We start from the raw sequence: 20,505 nt of genomic DNA on the forward strand, positions 1-20,505 counted from the left end.
TCATTGGTGACTAGAGTTTGAGTAAGACACAGATTGCTTGGACATGGTAACCATAGGTCTCTCCAAAAGTGAACCTTAACCAAGTAAGCAATTTGAGGTTTAAATTGTAAGTGGGTCACTTTTTTTAAAATGCTAGAATAACATTTTAATTAAATAGCATGTTTGTTTATTTTGTTATTTCAACCCAGCAACAGAGTCATGAGTATTTAAAACAATTCTAGTCCTATAAGGTAAACTTCAAAATGTAAAACATCGTGATGTTCCAACCAAGGTTAATGTCCTTTATCACAGGGCAGAGTACAGAAAGGTGTGGGATCTGACATCAGCCCTGTGAACTCAAATCCAGGTTCTACCACTTCCTACCTTTGAGACCTTGGAACAGTTACTTAATTTACCTAGGTCATAATGTTCTCTTCTTTAACACAGCGATGATAATAGTACCTATTCTCAAGGGTGGCTGTGAGTGTTCAATGATATAAGTCACCTAAAACTTTGGCTCAGGGCCTGGCTGAATAAATAAGTCTTTATCATCACCAAGATCATCAGCATCACCATCCAGCACTCTCCTCCTCCAGTCCTTTAGGCGCCATTGGTTTGGCCATATTCCCTGCTTGGCAAGTGTCGGTGCCAAACCACTGAATCTCTCCTCCTCTTTGTTGCCAGGAAAGCAGGTTTTTAGGGAACACAAAGTGAAAGATGAATGTCTTGGCCTTGCTGAGGGCTCGGAGCTATTTCATAATGTTCTGTCTTGGCAGAAAAAACAAGGAACATTAGCAGATGACCACATTGAAGACATAAGCAGCAAGGTGCTATTAGGCTGATACAGTCATAGGGTGTGATGATATTGAGCTTTGAGTGTTTCTGGTAAAATCAAAATGCTGAGACCAAAATTATGCCAAATTATATTTAGCCATAGCCACATTTAAATGATTCATTACACTTAATAATTCCAAGTTTTGTTTCATTGTGAAAAATTGTAAGTTTATATTCAAAATCTTAGTAAAATAATTTTACTTTTTTTTTTATTTTTGGTGTTGATAGGGAAAAGTATAATATCTAAAACAGTGAAAATGGCCCTGCCTTTTCTCTCACTGCTTCCCATCCCAATTTTTCTTCCCTTCTGAAGTGAAGAGAAGTTTTTCAACTTCAAAATTAAGATTTTTTAAAAAAATAATTTCAGCACTCAAATAGCTTTGAAATATTTCTATCATATGACAATAAATAATTGTTTCTTATTTTGAAGACAACAAATGGCTATAATTAAATTGTGAAGAGCTTTTGGAAACAATTTCTCTAATACTCAGCATATGACAAAGAAATATAAAACAAAAGGCAAACTGAAATGTGGTGGTTACCAGCAAATGTTTGATTCAGGACCCCTGTATAATTGATGTGACATTCAGCATGTCAGTCACTCTGGAAGCTCCTACCACACAACTAATTGTGCCTGGTGAGCCACAGTCAAATTTATTTTCAGCCAACCATATAGCTTCCTGAACCTGCCTTTGCTGCACTGAGAAATGTTTTGTAAAATTTCCAGGGTTGTGTGTGTGTGTGTGGCTAAACTGTTTAGTTTAAAGATGAATTTATAGAATAGATTTGGTTCAAGGTTTAAAAGTTGTTCCCAAGCAATAGATTTTGATGTTTTTCCAGTCTCAATGTGTCTAGTGTCTAATAAGTCAGTTTCCAATAAGAATTTGAAGTTCCATTCCACAATTTTTCTCCTTTTGATCAAAATCCATCTACATCCCTGATCAAAATGTTCAGTTAAAGTAGTTGGGAACCATCCATTTCTTCTGGTCTAATCTCATGGTAAGGGAGGTAGTAGTTCATGAAGGCCATAAAATCAACAGTTTTAACAGAGATGATGTGATGGCAAGGGATTGACAGTAGGAAGAACTCAGGGTCCTTTCCACTCCTCTCCAACACTCAGCATCACCCAGTACCAACGATGCACAGGACTTGGGCAGATAAGCTTTGGCTCATCCTCAACTCTGTTACATTTTTAACTCCAGTTAAAGGAACTTTTAAAAGCCTCACACATTTCATTCAGATCAACTCAGAATTTCTGTAATTACCTGTTTTGTTGTTATTGTTATTAAGTGCCATTGAGTTGGCTCTGATTCATAGTGACTCTGTGTCCTACAGAACAAGACAATGCCCAGTCCTGTGCCATCCTCACAATCCCTGCTGTGCTCGAGCCCAATACAGCCACTGTGTCAATCCATCTTACTGAGGGTCTTCACCTTTTTCACTGACCCTTTTCACTGACCCTCTACTTTACCAAGCATGGTATCCTTCTCCAGGGAATGGTTCCTCTAGCAACAAGACCAAAGGTGAGACAAAGTCTAGCCATTCTGCCTTCTAAGGAGCATTCCAGTTGTACTTTTTCCAAGACATATGTGTTCCTTCTTCTGGAAGTCCATGGCATTTTCAGTATTCATCTCCAACACCATGATTCCAAGGCAATAACTTTTCTTCCATCTTCCTTAGTCATTGTCCAGCTTTCACAAGCATTGGGTGACTGAAAATACCATGGCTTGGGGTGGGCTCACCTTAGTCTTCAAAGTGGCATCTTTGCTCCTTAACACTTTAAAGAGGTCTTTTGCAGTGGAGTTGCCCAGTATGTCAGTGCAGTATGACAACTGGGCTGCTTGATTGCTGCTTCCATGGGTGTTAATTGTAAATACAAGTAAAATGAAATCCCTGACAACTTCAATCTTTGCTTCCTTTATCATGATATTGCTTATTGGTCCAGTTGTGAGGATTTTGGTTTTATGTTGAGGTATAATCCATGCTGAAGACTATAGTCTTCAATCTCTGTCAGCAAGTGCTTCAAAGTCGTCTTTACTTTCAGCAAGAACGGCTGTATTACCTGCATATCGCAGGTTGTTAATGATTCTTCCTCCACTCTAGATGCTGCATTCTTCATGTGGTCCAGCTTCTCAGATTAGTTGCTCAGCATACAGATTAAGTATAGTGAAAGGATGTAATCCTGACATACAGCTTTCCTAATTTTTAAACTATGCAGTATCCCCTTGTTCTGTTAGAACTACAGAATCTTGGTCTATGTACAGGTTCTCCATAAGCACAATTAAGTGTTTTGGAATTCTCATTCTTACATGATTAGAAAACCTTAAGAACCTCTCTGTAAGTAATTACCTTTAGATACATCTTGTTTCCTGTGTTGTCGGTTGTTTTATCACATTATTAAGCTGAGGAAGCATTTGTTTCATTCACCCTGTCCAGCATCCCTTACTCTAAATTATTCCAATAATTTACTTTGTGTGCCCCCTTTCATGGGAATTACCTTATAAACTTGGAGGTCAAAATATTTCTTTTCCTTTATCTCAAATATTTTAAATGGCCTAATTGACAGAGAAATAGATTTAGCATCTTCTCTTAACATCACTATCTTTTAAGAAGTGACAATGTTCATACTACAGAGTTCAGATTCATTTTAATTCTCTTAACTTGTTTCAGTCAAGCAGAAGGTAATTCTCATAGTGACCCTATAGGACAGAGTAGAACTTCCCCTCAAGGCTGGATCTTATGGAAGCAGACTGCTACATCTTTCTCTGTCAATTAGGCCATTTAAAATTAGGCCTGGTGGCATACTTGTTAGGTGCTTGGCTGCTAACCCAAAGATCAGCAGTTCGAACCCACCAGCCTGTCCACAGGGCTCTTAGAAGGTAATTAATCAGAGAGAATTCACTCAAAATTTCTGAATTTTTTTCAACTACTAAAGGCCAACTGAAATGTTTATTGCAGAAACCCCATCATGACTTGTTTTTGTTGTTTTTTTTACTTGGTCTTCTTTCCTTTTTATAGTCACCAGACAAAATCCGCAATTTACATAGCTGACACCATATAATTTGTACTATTTTATCATTATTTTTCCTTGCAGAAAAGTTGGAAGGGGTATAGCTGATAATGAGAGGGGTGGCAAGACCTCATGCTATCAATAAGTGCAAAGAAAGTTTACCAGTAGGGGAGGGAGTTCCTCATCTTTTTCTCCCAGTGTTGAGCCCAGTTCATTCTCACTCCCCTGAGCCACCAGCATCCCCTGAAAGGATCTCACCAGTCCTAGGTCCACAGACATGTGTCCCAAGGCTGTGCTCTTCTCTGTAGGTGTACCTGGCAGCAGGTACCGTGTATGGACTGGAGGGCCAGCTGAACGAGCTGGAGGATGCTGCCCGCTGCATCCACAGTGGCACCGACGAGACAGAACTGGCAGATCTGGAGGACCAGGTAGCCACAGCTGCAGCTCAGGTTCACCATGCTGAGCTCCAGGTGAGAACCGCTCTCTCTGCTCAGATAGGGGTTTATAGGGCAAAAGATGAGCGAGCCCCATTTTCCACAAGAATTTTTTAAAACATGTTTATATGGATTATGGTCCTTCCAGGTGAATTCCAGCTAATTCCTTTTTTAAAATACAGTCATTTTCTCCCCTAAATGACAGTCTTGCTAATACTAGACTTCCCTTTAAAACCTCTATCAGTTATCTCTTTGACAAAGTCCCTGACTCCTTAGCTGGTCTCCCTTTTTCTAGGTTCCAATTCCACCCTTCCCCAACTCTTAAAATTCTGTCGCTGACTTCTTTGATGTCACTTTTCCCCACTATAGACTAAAAGCTCCCTGAAGATAGGACTATATCTGTCTAGGTTAACAGTTCAGTGACTAGCATGATGCCTCATACAAGTTTAGCACTTGCTAACAATGTGTTGAATGAGTAAATGAAATTAAAAGCCCAGATTTCTCAGGCGATATTTGCATGAGGAGCAGGCAGGATTTAGATCTATTTCAGAACCTATCACTCTATTCTCTATAACTTTGTGAAGACACTCATTTGCCATTTTTATGGAACTTTACTTGGACTCTGTTCAGAATTGACCATAGACTGAGCTATTAGTTTTCAAACTCTCCCTTTCATAAGATATTTGCATGGGAGTTGTCAAGCTTGCCTTTCAGTTTTGTGGATTACCTCAACATGGGGACCTTAATCAGCACGGATACTCCCCTAGTACTACCAGTTCCTGCCACCTTATTTGCATAGTCCCACCTAATCATTGTGTGACAGTTCCAAAGACTGTGGTGGTTTGCTGTTGTTGTTAGGTGCCATCGAGTTGGCTCCAACTCACAGCGACCCTTTGTACAACAGAATGAAACACTGCCTCATCTTACAAAAAATCTAACAGAGAGTTTCCTTCATGCCGGTAGGAGGGTACCCACTGATGAGGGTAGATGTATACTTGGACTAATCCAGGATCTAGGAGCACTATGAACTTGGAGTTTATCTTTCAGGCAGGATGTCATCGCCCGGTGCTAATAGAGACTGTAAGATGATTTGTGGGGACAGTGCTAAGGGTCATCTTGGAGCCTTCCAGGGGAGAAGCTCTCTTAACTCTTTATATCAGGAAAAGCTATTCTTCTGAATACATAGTTTTTACCTCTTTGCTCTGGCTCCCAGGAAACTCAGGTAAATCAGCCATCCCTTTCAAGGAAGTATACAGGTCATAAATCACACAGTCTTAGGAATAGGAATGAGGTGGGACATAACCGCCTATATAGACAAAAAATACAGGCTACATCAGCCCACTGTAGTCTCTTTTCTACTTTCTTTCTTTGTCCTTTGCCCTATGGGTGAAAACTTTGACAAGTTACCCCCTTCTTATTCCAGAGTCTGTTAATTAGCAAAACCAGGAAGTCAGCAACTTGCTTCCCATTGGCCTGCCTTCCACGGCCCTCTGAACAAGGCCCTCCTTAAAAATGCTTCCAGGAAAGAACATGGGCATCAAGAATGCACACAGTTGCAAACAACTAATGAAAGCTTAGCCTGCAACCTTTCTCAGAATCATGTGCAATTTACTAGTGTATAAACCAAAGGAATGCAACACTCAATGTGGAACTTGAGGAGTCAAGAACAGGAAGGTATCTGGTATCTGGGGGCCAGGAAGGGGCAGGGGCTGCACAGTGGCCCTTCTGGGGCCAGCTGCCAAGCAGCTTTAGTCTGCATTCTTTCACCATCTGCTAAAGACTTGGCCTTCAACTACCGTTCTGTTTCTGAACAGGACTGTCACCCTTGAATTGAGGGAGAGAGAACGTATCTGATGACCCTTCAACTCTCTTCTCTCTGCATCTATCCCCTATAGCACTGATCCCAGTAGGCTTTGTCCAAAGAAGTCCTCAGTAAATGATAACAGAATTAGAATTTATGTTGAGCAGCACAAAATAGTTGAGGGAAGGATACCGGAGGCAGATAGACTCAGGGCAGAGGGTGGCGCATGTACACACTGCTGCTGGGCATATCTTCCAGTAACATGTTTGCTTCGCAGCAGCACTCAGACCATGCCATCTCAGCAGGATGGCTGTGAACCCCACCTCTTTCTTTGACTATGCTAGCCCCTGTCCAGACCTCTGAGAATGTGTCAGTGTTACAAAAACATGGACAATGGAGTTAATGCCAAGCTCTGCCCCAGATCAATGGATATAAGATGGGTTTATCACTTATCCCTCTGAGCCACAGTTTCCTCATCTGCAAAATAAAAACAATGGTATATTCTTCATAGGATTATTGTGAGACATGATAAGTATACATATTTAAAGCACTTAGCTCTGTGCCTGACATTTCTAAGAGCAGGGGCTGTGTCTTCCTCATCCCTGGGATAGAGGACAAACCGAGTTCTTTCCTAGCACAGAACAGGCTCTTGCTTTCTGTAATTGCCTTCAGACTCAGTTGAGAAGAATTGTGAGCTCTGCTCTGACCTTCCCATGTTACAGATGAGGAAACAGATGCCCAGGGAGCACAAGCAGTTTCTCAAGGCCACTTGGCCTCTTAATGGTGGCAAAAGATCTGCAACAGGGGTTGCTAGACCTCCATACTGAAGCCCAGTGCTGTGGTTTTGGATATGTGGAGTAATAGAAGAAGGAAGCAGAACCTATTTGCCCTGCTAAACTCAATCCAAGTTTTGCCTCCCATGGAAGCCTTCCCTGACCACTCCCACACCCCCATGCTGAGCCAGGTAACCTGGGGCCAAGTTCCCATGGTACACTAGGCTTTCATTTATCATCAGGTGTACTCTGATAAGGTTGTCAACATGCTCTGGAACTACCAAACTATACATTTACAAAGAAAGCCAGTGATTTATTTTGTAGACCAATGAATTGCACAAGTTTCTCCAAAAGGCTGCAAGCTAAGCTTTCATCAGGAGCTCTGGGGGTACAGTGCATAAGGCATTTGACTGCTAACCAGAAGGCTGGTGGTTCAAATCCACCAGCCACTCCTCAGAAGGAAGACTGGGCAATCTACTTCTGTAGAGATACTGACTCAATGACAGTGAGTTTGGTTTGGTTTGAGAAGCTTTCATCAGTCACTTGCAACTGTGTGGATTCATGATGTCCACATTCTTTCCTAGAAGCAATTTTAATAGATATAGAAGTACCTGGTAGAAGTTGAATGAAAGTAGTGAACATACATCAAAGTATTTGTTCTTTATATGAAGATTTTCCCCTTCTGTACTTTCTTCCCACTAAACCTGTCTTTCTGCTGCATTAAGATTTCTGATATTGAGAGCCGGATTGCAGCCCTGACCATTGCAGGATTAAACATAGCACCGTGTGTGCGCCTCACAAGAAAACGGGATCAGAAGCAAAGGAACCAGGTGTGTTTGTCCCTCACTACCTCTACTGATCCACTGCACAACCTGGCCTGGAAAATTCAGAAAATATCTTTTGGCTTTGTGACAGGGAATTGACTACTGTGTTCCCTTTGTAGGTACAAACCATAGACACATCAAGGCAGCAGAGGAGGAAACTGCCTGCTCCACCAGTGAAAGGTATGTTTGAATGAAAAACAAAAAGCCACCAATGACTTCACTTACTTTGAGTAACCCAGAGATCTGAGTTTCAGAACCTGATCATATTGGAAGGTCTCACCCAGAATTGCTATTGTGGGGAGTCGATCTTGGTTTGGGTGCTTATAAGTGGATCCTGGAACAAAGATGTAAGTGCAAGTAATTTATCTGGGAGCTTTTTCCAGGACATACTGGTGGGGGAGGAGAGAAATGATTCAGGAAAGGAAATTACTTCTGTAGGCAACCAAAGTAAAATCCTGCAGGGGACCTCTGAGAGGCACTGTTGACTGCACCTCAGAGTTTCTTGCCTGAAGTATAGAAGTTGGGGGTATTTATCATTCAACTCCTATCAATCATTAGCTCAGGGTTATCCCCAGTGTCATCAACTCTCTGATACTTCTGACATGCCCCATGCATGGGAGAAGAGAAACTTAGAACAGAGAATGGAAAATCTGCAGTAGTGGCAGTGCTAGAATGGTTGCTATCAAGAACATGTGAGCAGGGCACCAAAAGTATCTGCCAGTGTGGAAGGGAATCCAACATTGCCAGCCATGTCACTCTTATATGTTGAATGTTTACTGTTTACAACAATTTCCCTGGATTCAGAAATCCAAACTAGAAATCTAGATTTACAAATTTGAGTACTGTCAAAAGGTGGGGATTTGAGTCTGGCTTCTTTCTTTCACTGAATGCCTCATTTATATTTTAAAAAACCTTATACAGTTAAAATGTATTACATGTTCACAATCCCTCATTTGAAAACCATTGGTTCATATTAATTTCTTGGTAAGCATCTGGGGTATGTCTTAGTTATAGTTTAAGAGGACAGAAGTCCACACTCAAGGCACCAGCTCTAGGGGAAGTCTCTCTCTGTCCTCTCTGGAGGAAAAATCCTTGTATCAGTTTCTCCAGTGTTCTTCTCAGAGTAACATAATCCAGAAACCCACTCAGATATAGAAGTATTCAAAGTAAAATAAACTTCCAAATGGAGAGAAAGAAAAGATGATTCTGAAGTAAATGGACTGTTTTAAACTTGGGAAAAAAATAATAAATCACAGAGTAAACCTCAAAGAAAATTAATGAAACATCTCATCAAAATAAAAAAGAGAGAAGACACAGATATTTAGCAAATACTGAAACAATAGTAATGGAAGAAATGGTTTTCAAAAAAAAAAAAGGAAATAAAATGAGCTCAGCATGGAAAATTATATGCAACAAATAAATTGGCAATACCACAACAAAATGACAGCAATAAATTCATACATGTTGATAAATGCATGGATTAAATGCACCAATCACAAGAGAGAGTTGCAGAATGGATAAGGAAACATGACTCATCAATATGCTGTCTACAAGAGATAAACCTTAGACACAAAGATAAAAATGAAAGATTGGAAAAAATGTATCAAGCAAATGGAAACCAAAACAGAGGAGAGGAAATATTAATTCCTGATAAAATAGACTTTACCACGAGCGACAAGGAAGGACATGAGAACATAACCGTAATAAATATCTACATATTCAATGAAAAAGCACCAAAATACATAAACTATAACAGAACTGAAAAGAGAAAGAGAAATAGAAAATTCCACAAAAATACTAGGAGACTTTGATACACCACTTTCAATGAAGGGAACAACTAGAAAAAAGGTACCACCAAAACAAACTCACTGCCATGGAGTTGAATCTGACTCACAGCAACCCCTCCCTGGGTTTCCAAGGTGGTATCACTACAGAAGTAGATTGCTCAACCTTCCCTCTGCAGAGTAGCTAGTGGATTTGAACTGCCAGCCTTCTGTTTAGCAGTCAAATGCCTTAGGCACTACACCAACAGATCTCCCCAATCAACTAGATGTCATAGGTATATACAAAATACAAAACACTCCACCCAACAACAGTACCTTATACATTCTTTTCCAGTGTGCATGGAACATTCTCCATATTATACCGTATATTAGATAACAAAGCAAGTCTCAATAAATTTAAAAACATCAAGATACTGCAAAGCATCTTCTCAGATCACAATGCTGTAAAATTAGAAATCAACAATACAAGGATCAAGGGCAAAAATGTAAACAAATGTAAACACATGGAAACTGAGTAACACCCTCCTTAAAAAATGGGTAAGAGAAGAAATAAAACATGAAATTAAAAGAATTCTTTGACTCAAGAATGAAAACACAGCAAAAGCAATGGTCAGACAGCACTGTAACATAACAAAGGGAATATATGAAAACCAATCAATCACCAACATTATTCTCAACAGAGATAGATGGAAGGCACAGCAACCCAGACAAGGTGCCCTCTCTCACCAGTTATACTCAATATTGTAGTGGAAGTCCAAGCAAGGGCAATAAGGCAAGAAAGAAAATAAAGCTATTTGCAGATGATAAGATACTGTACATAGAAAACCCAAGAAACTTCGAGAACTACTGGAACTAATGGAAAGACTCAGCAAGGTAGCAAGATCAGCATACAAAAATAAGTTGGATTCCTCTACATCAACAAAGAGATATCTAAAAAGGAAATCAGGAAGACAATATCCTTTATAATAGCTATCAAAAAGATTAAATCTAAATCTTACCAGGGACATAAAGGACCTATACAAAGGAAACTATAAGATCTACATAAATGGAAGACTGACCATAGCTTTGAATGGTACTGACATTTTCACAATCTATAGATTCAATACAATCCTCATCCAGCTCCATCAACTTTCTTTAAGGTCACAGAAAAGACAATTACTAATCCTATATGGAAGAAAACAAAATTCTTCACAACTGGGCCAATAAGCAATGTCACAATAACTGGATGAAAGATTGAACTTGGATTTCATTTTACTTGGATCCACAATCAATGTCCATGGAAGCAGCAGCCAAGAAATCAGATATCATATTGAACTAGGTAAATCTGCTTGCAAAAGACCTCTTTGGAGTGTTGAGAAGCAAAGATGTAACTTTGAAGACTGAAGCATGCCTAACCCAAGCCATGGTATTTTCAGTCACCTCATATTAAAGGGAAAGCCGGACAGTGAATAAGGAAGAGCTGATGCCCTTGAATTATGATTAGTGAGAGATACTGAAAATACCATGCACTGCCAGAAGAATGAATAAATCTGCCCTGGAATAAGTGCAGCTGGAATGCTCCTTGGAAGTGAGAATGGCCAGACTTCATTTCACCTACTTTGGTCATGTTTTGGTCATGTTGTCAGAAGGGACCAGTCCCTGGTGAAGGATATCATGCTTGGTAAAGTAAAAGGTCACTGAAAAAGGGGAAGACCCTCAACATCCCAGGATGTGAGGATAGCTCATGAATGGGCAGTGTTTCATTCTGTTGTACTCAGGGTTGCTATGAGTTGGAGCCAACTCAATGGTACCAAACAACGCCACACAACACCACTAATATTATATGGAAAGGAAAGACACCTCGGATTTAAAAAAAATTAAAAAAAAAAAAAAAAAAAGCACTACTGAAGAAGAAGAACAAAGTAGGAAGTCTCACAGTCCATGATCGCAAAACAGCCCCGTTAGTCAAACAGGCACACAGATAAACCAGTAGAACAGAGACAGTCTCTTTGACAAATGGTGCTGGCAAAACTGGCTATCCATTTGCAGGAAAATGGGACAAACATACAGGCCCTAATTTGGCATAAATAGACTATCAAACATAACCTACAACAAACAACAGAAGATATACTCAATGACTGAGACCTTCTGAAAATTAAATTGCTATGCTCATTTAAACATTTCTCCAGAAGAGTAAAACAAGAACCTACAGATTGGGAAAAAAAATACTTGTTAACAATGTATCTGACAAGGGACTTATATGTGAAATTTGTGGACAACTTCAATATCTCAACATCAGAAAGACATAATACAATTACAAAATGGGCAGATGACATGAACAGATACTTAACCAAAAAAAACATTCAGGCAGCCAACAAACACATGAAGAAATGCTTGCAATCATTAGCCATTAGAGAGATGCACATCAAAACAAGATATCAAGACTTACAGACAGCAAGCATGTTTAATCTATCTTCCAACTGAAATACAAATAATGATACTGGAGTTATGAGCAACTAAGGAGAAGATAAAGTATTATATTCAGTGAAGGTGAAGAAAGAGAGCAGATTGAATGACTTGGTGGGGGGAAGAACCCACAGGTGTTAGGGAACACACTGGGAGTGTTTCGAGGAAGAACACCTTAAACCTCCACCAGGCAACCAGAGCTATTACACTGAACACCTCACCCAATAGACAGAGACAGGTTAACACCAGTAGCTCCTGTGCCACAGGATCAAGGACAAACGGTGGACAACACCGGCTCATCCCAACTCCAAATCCTCTTTACAATGAACAGACCTGCACCCACAGCCCACCAGTGACTCCACCAACAGAGAGCACTGGAGAGTGACCCAGTACAGGGGAGTTAAAAGTACAGCTTTTCCATACTTTCAGATATAGTAAAACATAAAATCAGGGTGAAACAAATCTTTATATAACTAACAATTAAAAAGAACAAAATGTCTAAGAAACAACAGACAACCTCAAATCAAAAAACAGGACAAGATAATAGAAATATTAAAGATAATAGAAATATTAAAGAATTATCTATCATGGAAGAAGAGCAAGCAACAGAACTATCTAAGAAGAAATTCAGAAGGTAAATATATAGGACCCTTCCAGGAGCTCGAGGAACCGATAAAAAGAAACAAAAAGATGAGAGACAATACCATAACAGAATAACAAGATAAATATGCAATTAGAACTCATACAGAAACAGCAATTAGAAATCCAGAATATGAACACTAAAATTACTGAGATAGATAACACAGTAGAAGAACAAAAGACTAGATTAAAACTGGCTGAAGAATGTGATTCCCAGCTAGAAGAAAAATCTCTTGATGCCAACTTGTATGAAGAAAAATCAGAACAGAGAATTGAAGAGAACCTAAGAGTTTTGGGGATGGCATGAAAAGAAACAACATACACCTGATTGGAACACCAGAACAAGAGGAGGCCAGAAGGAATTGTTAAAGACTTGCTAACAGAAAATTTCCCCCATATCATGAAGGAAGAAAAGATACCTATCCAAGAAGCTCAATGAACTCCAACTCCATACAGGGCAGATCCCAAGAGAAACTCACCAAGACATATCAAGATATATCATAATCAAACTTTCCAAAACGAAAGACTCTTGGAACAGCTCAAAAAAAACAAAATGTCACTGACAACCAATAATACTAAGTGCTGATCTCTCAGCAGAAACCAAGAAGGCAATGGGATGGCATATATAAAACTGTGCAGGAAAAGGATTATCCAGCCAAACTGCCCCTCAAATATGAAGGTAAAATGAAGACATTCTCAGACAAACAGAAATTAAGGGAATTTGTGAGAACCAAACTCTACAAGAAATGCTAAAGGGAGTCCTTCCAATAGAGGACCCACAACAGAAAACAACAAATTATAATCAACACCATCACTTAGAAAGCAAACCAGAAATAGATGGGTGGACAGGATGAACTATTAGGTATGTCTATGCAGGGGGGAGTGTACCCAGAGTGTACCCGTATCCAATACCATGTAAATACCATGTATAGGGTTGGTAGACAAGGTTTCTACAAGTGTATTGCTATTTCTGTAAGAATTCCCAGGTATATAGTAGACCTGACAAGGGACAAGGTTGGAGTCACTACTTGGCCACAGCCAGCTACCCAGAGGGAACAAGTAGTTGGACCTGTGGCCTCGGGACCATAGTCACAGGGGACATCAAGCTCAATTGGCATAACATACTACACAAAACATTGTTCCACCTCCTACTTTGGCGAGTAGCAACTGGGATCTTAAAAGCTTGCAAGTGGCCATCTAGATGCAGTGATGGGTCTCTCCTCGTCCAGAGCAAAGAAGAATGAAGAAAACCAAAGATTCATGGAAACAATTAGTCCAAGTGACTGGTACACCATGTGATCCTCAGCCTATACCACTGTCAACCACTCAGAGGGAGATCTATGTAGGAGATCCTGGATAGAGTGGGAGAACAATGGGGAACAAAACTCAAAATTATTTGGGGATTAAAACAAAAAGGGGGGGGGGACCAGGTTTAGTGGTCTGGTGGAGCCACTGAGACTATGGCCTCTAGCTGCCCTTCAGTTCTGAAATTGAATCCACTCCTGTGGCTTCCAGCCAAACAAAAGACATGCATAAAAGACATGCATATGAGCTGAACATTTACATTATTTACATTAGGTAGATATACTCCTAGGAGAGATCAATCATGGGAGAATAGAAGGGCTGTGTGTGCACAGGGGACAGGTCAGGCAGCAGGATTGCATGGAGGGAAGGACACAGGGGAAGAGGTAACTATGGGAAAGGAGCTGTTGCATTGGGGTAAATTGTAGTCAATGTCATGAGACAAAGTGTATGTGAACTGCTGTATGGACTCTGTAAGTTTTCACTCAAATCACAATTAAAAAAATATATATGTATAGAGAAAGGGAGTCAATCTGCAGACAAAAATGGAGGGGAGGACATGGCAATGTCTTCCTAGAACAGCCTGCTCCAAACTTAGATAAGAATTTGAATTTACTTCAGGGTAACAAGAAAGAAAATTAACAATCCTTATAAGCAAACTCAGAAGAAAAACACAAGAGCTTAGTAATCACAAAACCAACAATAATAATGAAGAGAAGAAACACAGTCAAAATGAACTCACCACAGAACAGAAAACACAGAAAAGATACCTGGAACAAGGAGATTACCAACAACACAACAAAAAACACAACAGAATGACAAAAATAAATTCATACTATCAATGTGAATGGACTAAATGCACTAGTCAAGAGAGGGAGGCATATTGGATAAGAAAAGAAGACTATAGCTATGTGACTACAAGAGACTCACATTAGGCACAAAGATGAAAACATTAAGGAGTGGGAAAAATATATCAAGCTAATGGCAACCAAAAAAGAGCAAACCAAACCAAAAGCCAAACTCACCGCCCTCAAGTTGATTCGACTCATAGCGGCCCCTCCTTGGGTTTCTGAGGCCATATCTCTACAGAACAAGATTGCCCAGTCTTCCTTCCGAGGAGTGGCTGGTGGGTTTGAACCACCAACCTTCTGGTTAGCAGTCAAGTGCCTTAGGCACTTTTAGGCACTTCACCACCAGATCTCCCCAAAACAACAACAACAAAAGAGCAGGAGTGGCAATATTAATTTATGATAAAATAGACTTCAAGGTGAAAACCAAAACAGACAAGGAAAAACACTTTATGATGCTCAAAGGGTCAACTGACCAAGAAGACATTGTTGTTGTTGTCATGTGCTGTCGAGTCGGCCCCAACTCATAGCGACCCCTCCTTGGGTTTCCGAGGCAGTATCACTACAGAAGTAGGATTGCCCAACCTTCCTTTCGAGGAGTGGCTGGTGGGTTTGAACCGCCAGCCATCTGGTTAGCAAGCAAGTGTCTTAGCCACTATGCTACCAGAGCTCCCAAGAAGACATTACCATAATAAATATCTATGTACCCAATGAAAGAGCTCCAAAACAAAAATCAAATGTTAACTGAATTGAAAGGAAAAAGAGACAACTCTACAACAGTAGTAGGAGACTTTAACACACCACTTTCAAAGAGGGACAGAACAACTGGAAAAAACTCAACAACACAACCAACCAACTCGACCTCATAGACTTATAGAGCACTATAGAGCACTCCACCCAACAAAAGCACAATTCACATTTTTCTCCAGTGCAAATGGATCAAGCTCCAGAATGGACCATATGTTAGGACACAAAACAATCCTCAAAAAATTCAAAAACATTGAAATACTACAAAGCATCTTCTCAGATCAGAGTGCTATAAAATTAGAAATCAGTAATAATAAGACCAAGGGGAAAAAAAAAAAAAAAACATGTGCAAACTGAAAAATACACTGCTCAAAAACTACTGGGTATGAAATAAAGTTTCCAGAAACAGAGGAGAATGAAGTCACAACTTACCAAAACCTCTGTGATACAGTAAAACAATACTTAGAAGTCAGTATATAGCAATAAATGCACACATTAAAAAAGATCAGAGCAGGGGGGAAAAGAAAAAGCTGGTTCTTTGAAAATTAACAAAATTGAAAAACCACTTTAAAGAAAGTGGTTGCAAATAACATGAACACAAATAAATAACATGAACACAAATAATAAAAAGGGTGGCATCACAACAGAACCAACTGAAATAAAAAAGATACTGACAGAGTATTACGAAGAACTGTACTCCAACAGAGTCAAGAAGTGATGGACAAATTTCTAGAAACATAAGACCTACCTGAACTATCCCAGTTGGAGACAGAATACTTGAACATACCCATGACACTGATACCAAAACCAGGGAAACACACCACTAAAAAGGAAAACTACAGACTTATTAAACATAGACTCAAAAATCTTCAACAAAATCCTGTTGTTATGTGCCATCGAGTTGGACTTGACTCATAGCGACCCCTCCTTGGGTTTCCGAGGCAGTATCACTGTGGAAGTAGATTGCCCAACCTTCCTTCCAAGGAGTGACTGGTGGGTTTGAACTGGCAGCCTTCTGGTTTGCAGTCAAGTGCCTTAGGCATTACCAGAACTCCCATTTCAATTATTTATATCTATATAAAAAAATAAAACTCACTCACTGCCGTTGAGTGGGATCCAACTCACAGTGACCCCTCCTTGGGTTTCTGAGGTGGCATCACTACAGAAGCAGATTGCCCAACCCTCCTTCCGAGGCCTGGCTGGTAGGTTTGAACTGCCAGCCTTTTGGTTAGCAGTCAAAATGTAAAAGAACTGCAGTTAAAAAAGAATTATTTTCAAGCACTCATTGAACTCATATCCCCAAGCCTTCACACACACTTGATGACAACCTAAGGGAAATTCTCAGAAATACAAGAAGTTGAGAGAATAGTATAACAGAAACCCATTATTAAAGCACTTAGTTCTTTCACTGATCAACATTCTGTCATTCTTGTTTAATCCATTCTCTTCCCTTTTTTCTTCTAGCTTGAGTAAAACATTCCAGAAACATATTATTTCCCTATGAATGTCTCAGTACATGTCTATCAGATAAGAACTTAAAAAATATTACACCTAACAAAATTAATAATTCCTTGTTATTATCTAGAAGGTCCGGGGTAGCAGAAATGGTTAACACACTCACTGTTAACCAAAAGGTTGGCAGTTCTAGTCCTCCTACAGGCTTCTTGGAAGAAAGGGCTGGCAATCTACTTCCAAAAACTAGTCACTAAATAAAAACCCTACAAAGCACAGTTCTCCTCTGACACACATGGGGTTGTCATGAGTTGAAATCAACTGATGGCAACTAGTTTGGTTTGATCTGGCTTAGTAGTATCACTTAATATTCAGTTCAAGAGTTCCTGGGTGTCTAAGTTTATGCGAAAAATTTGTGACACCCAGGGACTTGAAAAAATTGTGGTAAAAACATACACACCAAGGCTTTCACCAACATAACTCAGGGACCTTGATGACATTTTTCATGATTTTTCATGTTGTGCTGCCATTATTGCTATCCTTTTCCAAAATGCTATCCTTTTCCAAAATATTCCACCACATTTAGCATAAACTTAGACACCCAGGAACAAAATCCTAGCCAACACAAACCAACAACATATCAAAAACTTAATACATCATGACCAAGTGGGATTCATACCAGGTATGTAAGATGGTTCAATCAATGTAATAATGTAATCCACCACATAAACAAAATAACCATATGATCATATCAATCAATGCAGAAAAGACATTTGATAAAACCTAACACCATTCCTGATAAAACTCTCAGCAAAATAGGAATACAAGGGAATATCCTCAACATAAAATAAAGGGCATATACACAAAGCCAACATTATTGCTAATGGAGAAAGAGTCAAAGCACTCCCCTTCCTAATGGGAACCAGACAAGGATGCCTGCTATCTGCTATCACCACTTCTATTTAACACTGTATTGGAAGTCCTAGCCAGGGCCATAAGACAACAAAGAGAAATCCAAATTAGCAAAGAAGTAAAGCTATCTCTATTTGCAGATGACATGATAGTATACATAGAAAACCCAAAAGACTCAGCAAAAAAATTAAAAAATTACTGGAACTAACAGAAAAGTTCAACAAAGTGGCAGGATACAAGGTCAACATACAAAAATTAGTTAGAGGCCTCTGAAAAGGAAATAAGGAAAACAGTATCATTCACAATAGCTACCAAAAAGATAAAATACTTGGGAATAAATCTTACCAGGAACACAAAAGGCCTACACAAAGAAAAGTACAAAACACTACTACAAGAAACTACAAGGGATCTACATAAATGAAAGAACATGCCTTCTTCATTCATGGATAAGATGACTGAGTATTGTCAAAATGTCAGTATTACCTAAAGCAATCTACACATTCAGTGCAATCCCAATCCAGATTTCAAAAACTTTTTTTAAGAACAGGGAAAAAAACAATCACTAATTTCATATGGAAAGGCAAGAGACCTCGGATAAGCAAAGCACTGCTGAAGAAGAAAAATAAAAGTAGGAGGTCTCATGGTCCCAGATCTCAAAACCTAATATACAACCACAGTAGTGAAAACAGTGTGGCATTTGTACAATGACAGAGAGATAGATCAATGGAACAGAATCAAAAACCCAGAAACAGACTCATCCATTCAATAAGGGAGAGAGAGCCTCTTCAACAAATGGTGGTGCTGGCAAAATTGGATATCTACTTGCAGAAAAATGAAACAAGACCCATACACAAAAACAAACTCAAGTTGGATCAAAGGCTTAAATGTAAATCCCAAAACTATGAAGCTCATCAAAGATAAAATAGGGGCAAATCTATGGCATAAATAGACTATCAAGCATAACCCAAAATGCTCAGGCAGCAGAGAAGCTAAATGACTGGGACTTTTTAAAAATGAAATTCTTTAGAGATACCATTTGACCCAGCCATTCTATTACTGGGTATATATCCTAAGGAAATGAGAGCCAGGATAAGAACAGACATATGCACACCTATGTTCATCACAGCACTATTCACAATGGCCAAAAGATGGAAACAACTTAGGTGCCCATCAACAGAAGAATGGGTAACCAAACTATGGTACATATATACAATAGAATACTATGCAACCCTAAAGAGTAGTGCAGAATCTGCAAAACACTGCATAATGTAAATAATGTAAATGAACTTGGAGGATGTTGTAATGAACAAAATTAGTCAATCACGGAAGGACCAAAATTATATTAGTTCCTTACTGTAAAAAATCAAGGAAAGGTTTATACATGGAAGGAAAGTTTGTCAGTTATTTGGGGGGGGGGGAACACTGTTAGACAGGTAGAGACAAATAATGATTTGGGTGAAGAGAAGGACAAAGTACCACATGTGAAGGATCAACACAGTGGCATTGAGGAAGACACAGGTGCATGGGAGGTACAGACAACAAAGATGAACCCTTTTGCACATACAGTACTGCATTGTCAATGATGACAAACATGGATATATGGGTGGGTAGAGGGTGGACAGGCTGAACCATTAGGGATGTCTATGCAGGGGGGAGTGTGCCCATGTATATTTCTACAAGTGTATTTGTACATTCTAAAAGAATTCCCAGGAATGTAATAGAGCTGACAAGGTTGGCTGCAGCCAAGAGGGAGTGAGTAGTTGGACCTGGGGGCTCAGGACCATGGTCGCAGGGGACATTAAGGTCAACTGGCATAACATACTACACAAAAACATTGTTCTACAGCCTCCTTTGGAGAGTAGCAACTGGGATCTTAAAAGCTGGAAAGCAGCCATCTTGATGCAATGATGGATCGCTCCCTGTCCAGAACAAAGAAAAAGGAAGAAAATTAAAGATGCAAGGAAACAATTAGTCCAAGTGATTGGTACACCATGTGATCCTCAGTCTATATCACTATGAGACCAGAAGAACAAGAAGGTGCCCGGCTACCACTGTCAACCACTTGGAGGGGGATCTCTGTAGGAGATCCTGGATAGAGAGGGAGAACAATGTGGAACAAAACTCAAAATCATTTTAAAAAAGGGGGTGGCAGGTTTGCTGGTCTGATAGAGCCTGGTGGAATCCCTGCGACTATGGGCCTTAGCTTCCCTTCAGGTCTGGACTTAGAACAATTATGGGAGAATAGAAGGGCTGTTGATCCACAGGGAACATGGCTTGTGGGGCAGGAGTGAATGGGAAGTTGTTGCCTGGTGGGAAATTGCAGTCAATGTCATGAGAGAATCATGAGAGAAACAAAGTGTATGTGAGCTGCTCTGTGGAAAGTGAATTTAAGTTTTCACCTAAATCACAATAAAAATTTTAATGTACATTGAAAGACTTCTCCAAAAGAGTAAAGAAAGAACCTACAGATTGGGGAAAAAATTATTTGGAAAATTATTTGGCTATGCCATATCTGACAGGGATTTATCTCTAAAATTTATTATATTAGCCATTCAAACTCACTGCTATGGCATCAACTCTAACTCATGGCAACCCCTCCTTGGGTTTCTGAGACAGGAAGTAGATTGCCCAGTCTTCCTTCCAAGGAGTGGTTAGTGGGTTTGAACCACCAGCCTTCTGGTTAGCAGTCCAATTGCCTTAGGCACTATGCCACCATAGCTC

The 20,505-nt window shown here is 39.7% G+C and overlaps 1 protein-coding gene across 1 annotated transcript in view; it reads left to right on the forward strand.

Moving 5' to 3' along the window:
- Positions 1-20,505, forward strand: part of LOC103201111 (myosin VIIA and Rab interacting protein) — a 604,027-nt gene that overhangs the window by 575,286 nt on the left and 8,236 nt on the right. The window contains exons 12-14 of the mRNA XM_007945736.1: positions 4,132-4,293; positions 7,557-7,661; positions 7,775-7,835. Coding sequence (XP_007943927.1) covers positions 4,132-4,293; positions 7,557-7,661; positions 7,775-7,835 — 328 coding nt within the window. The remainder of the gene's footprint in view (positions 1-4,131; positions 4,294-7,556; positions 7,662-7,774; positions 7,836-20,505) is intronic.

The sequence above is a fragment of the Orycteropus afer genome, unplaced genomic scaffold (genome assembly GCF_000298275.1).
Source record: "Orycteropus afer afer isolate SDZICR_OR568_19922 unplaced genomic scaffold, OryAfe1.0 scaffold00142, whole genome shotgun sequence".
NCBI lineage: Eukaryota > Metazoa > Chordata > Mammalia > Tubulidentata > Orycteropodidae > Orycteropus > Orycteropus afer.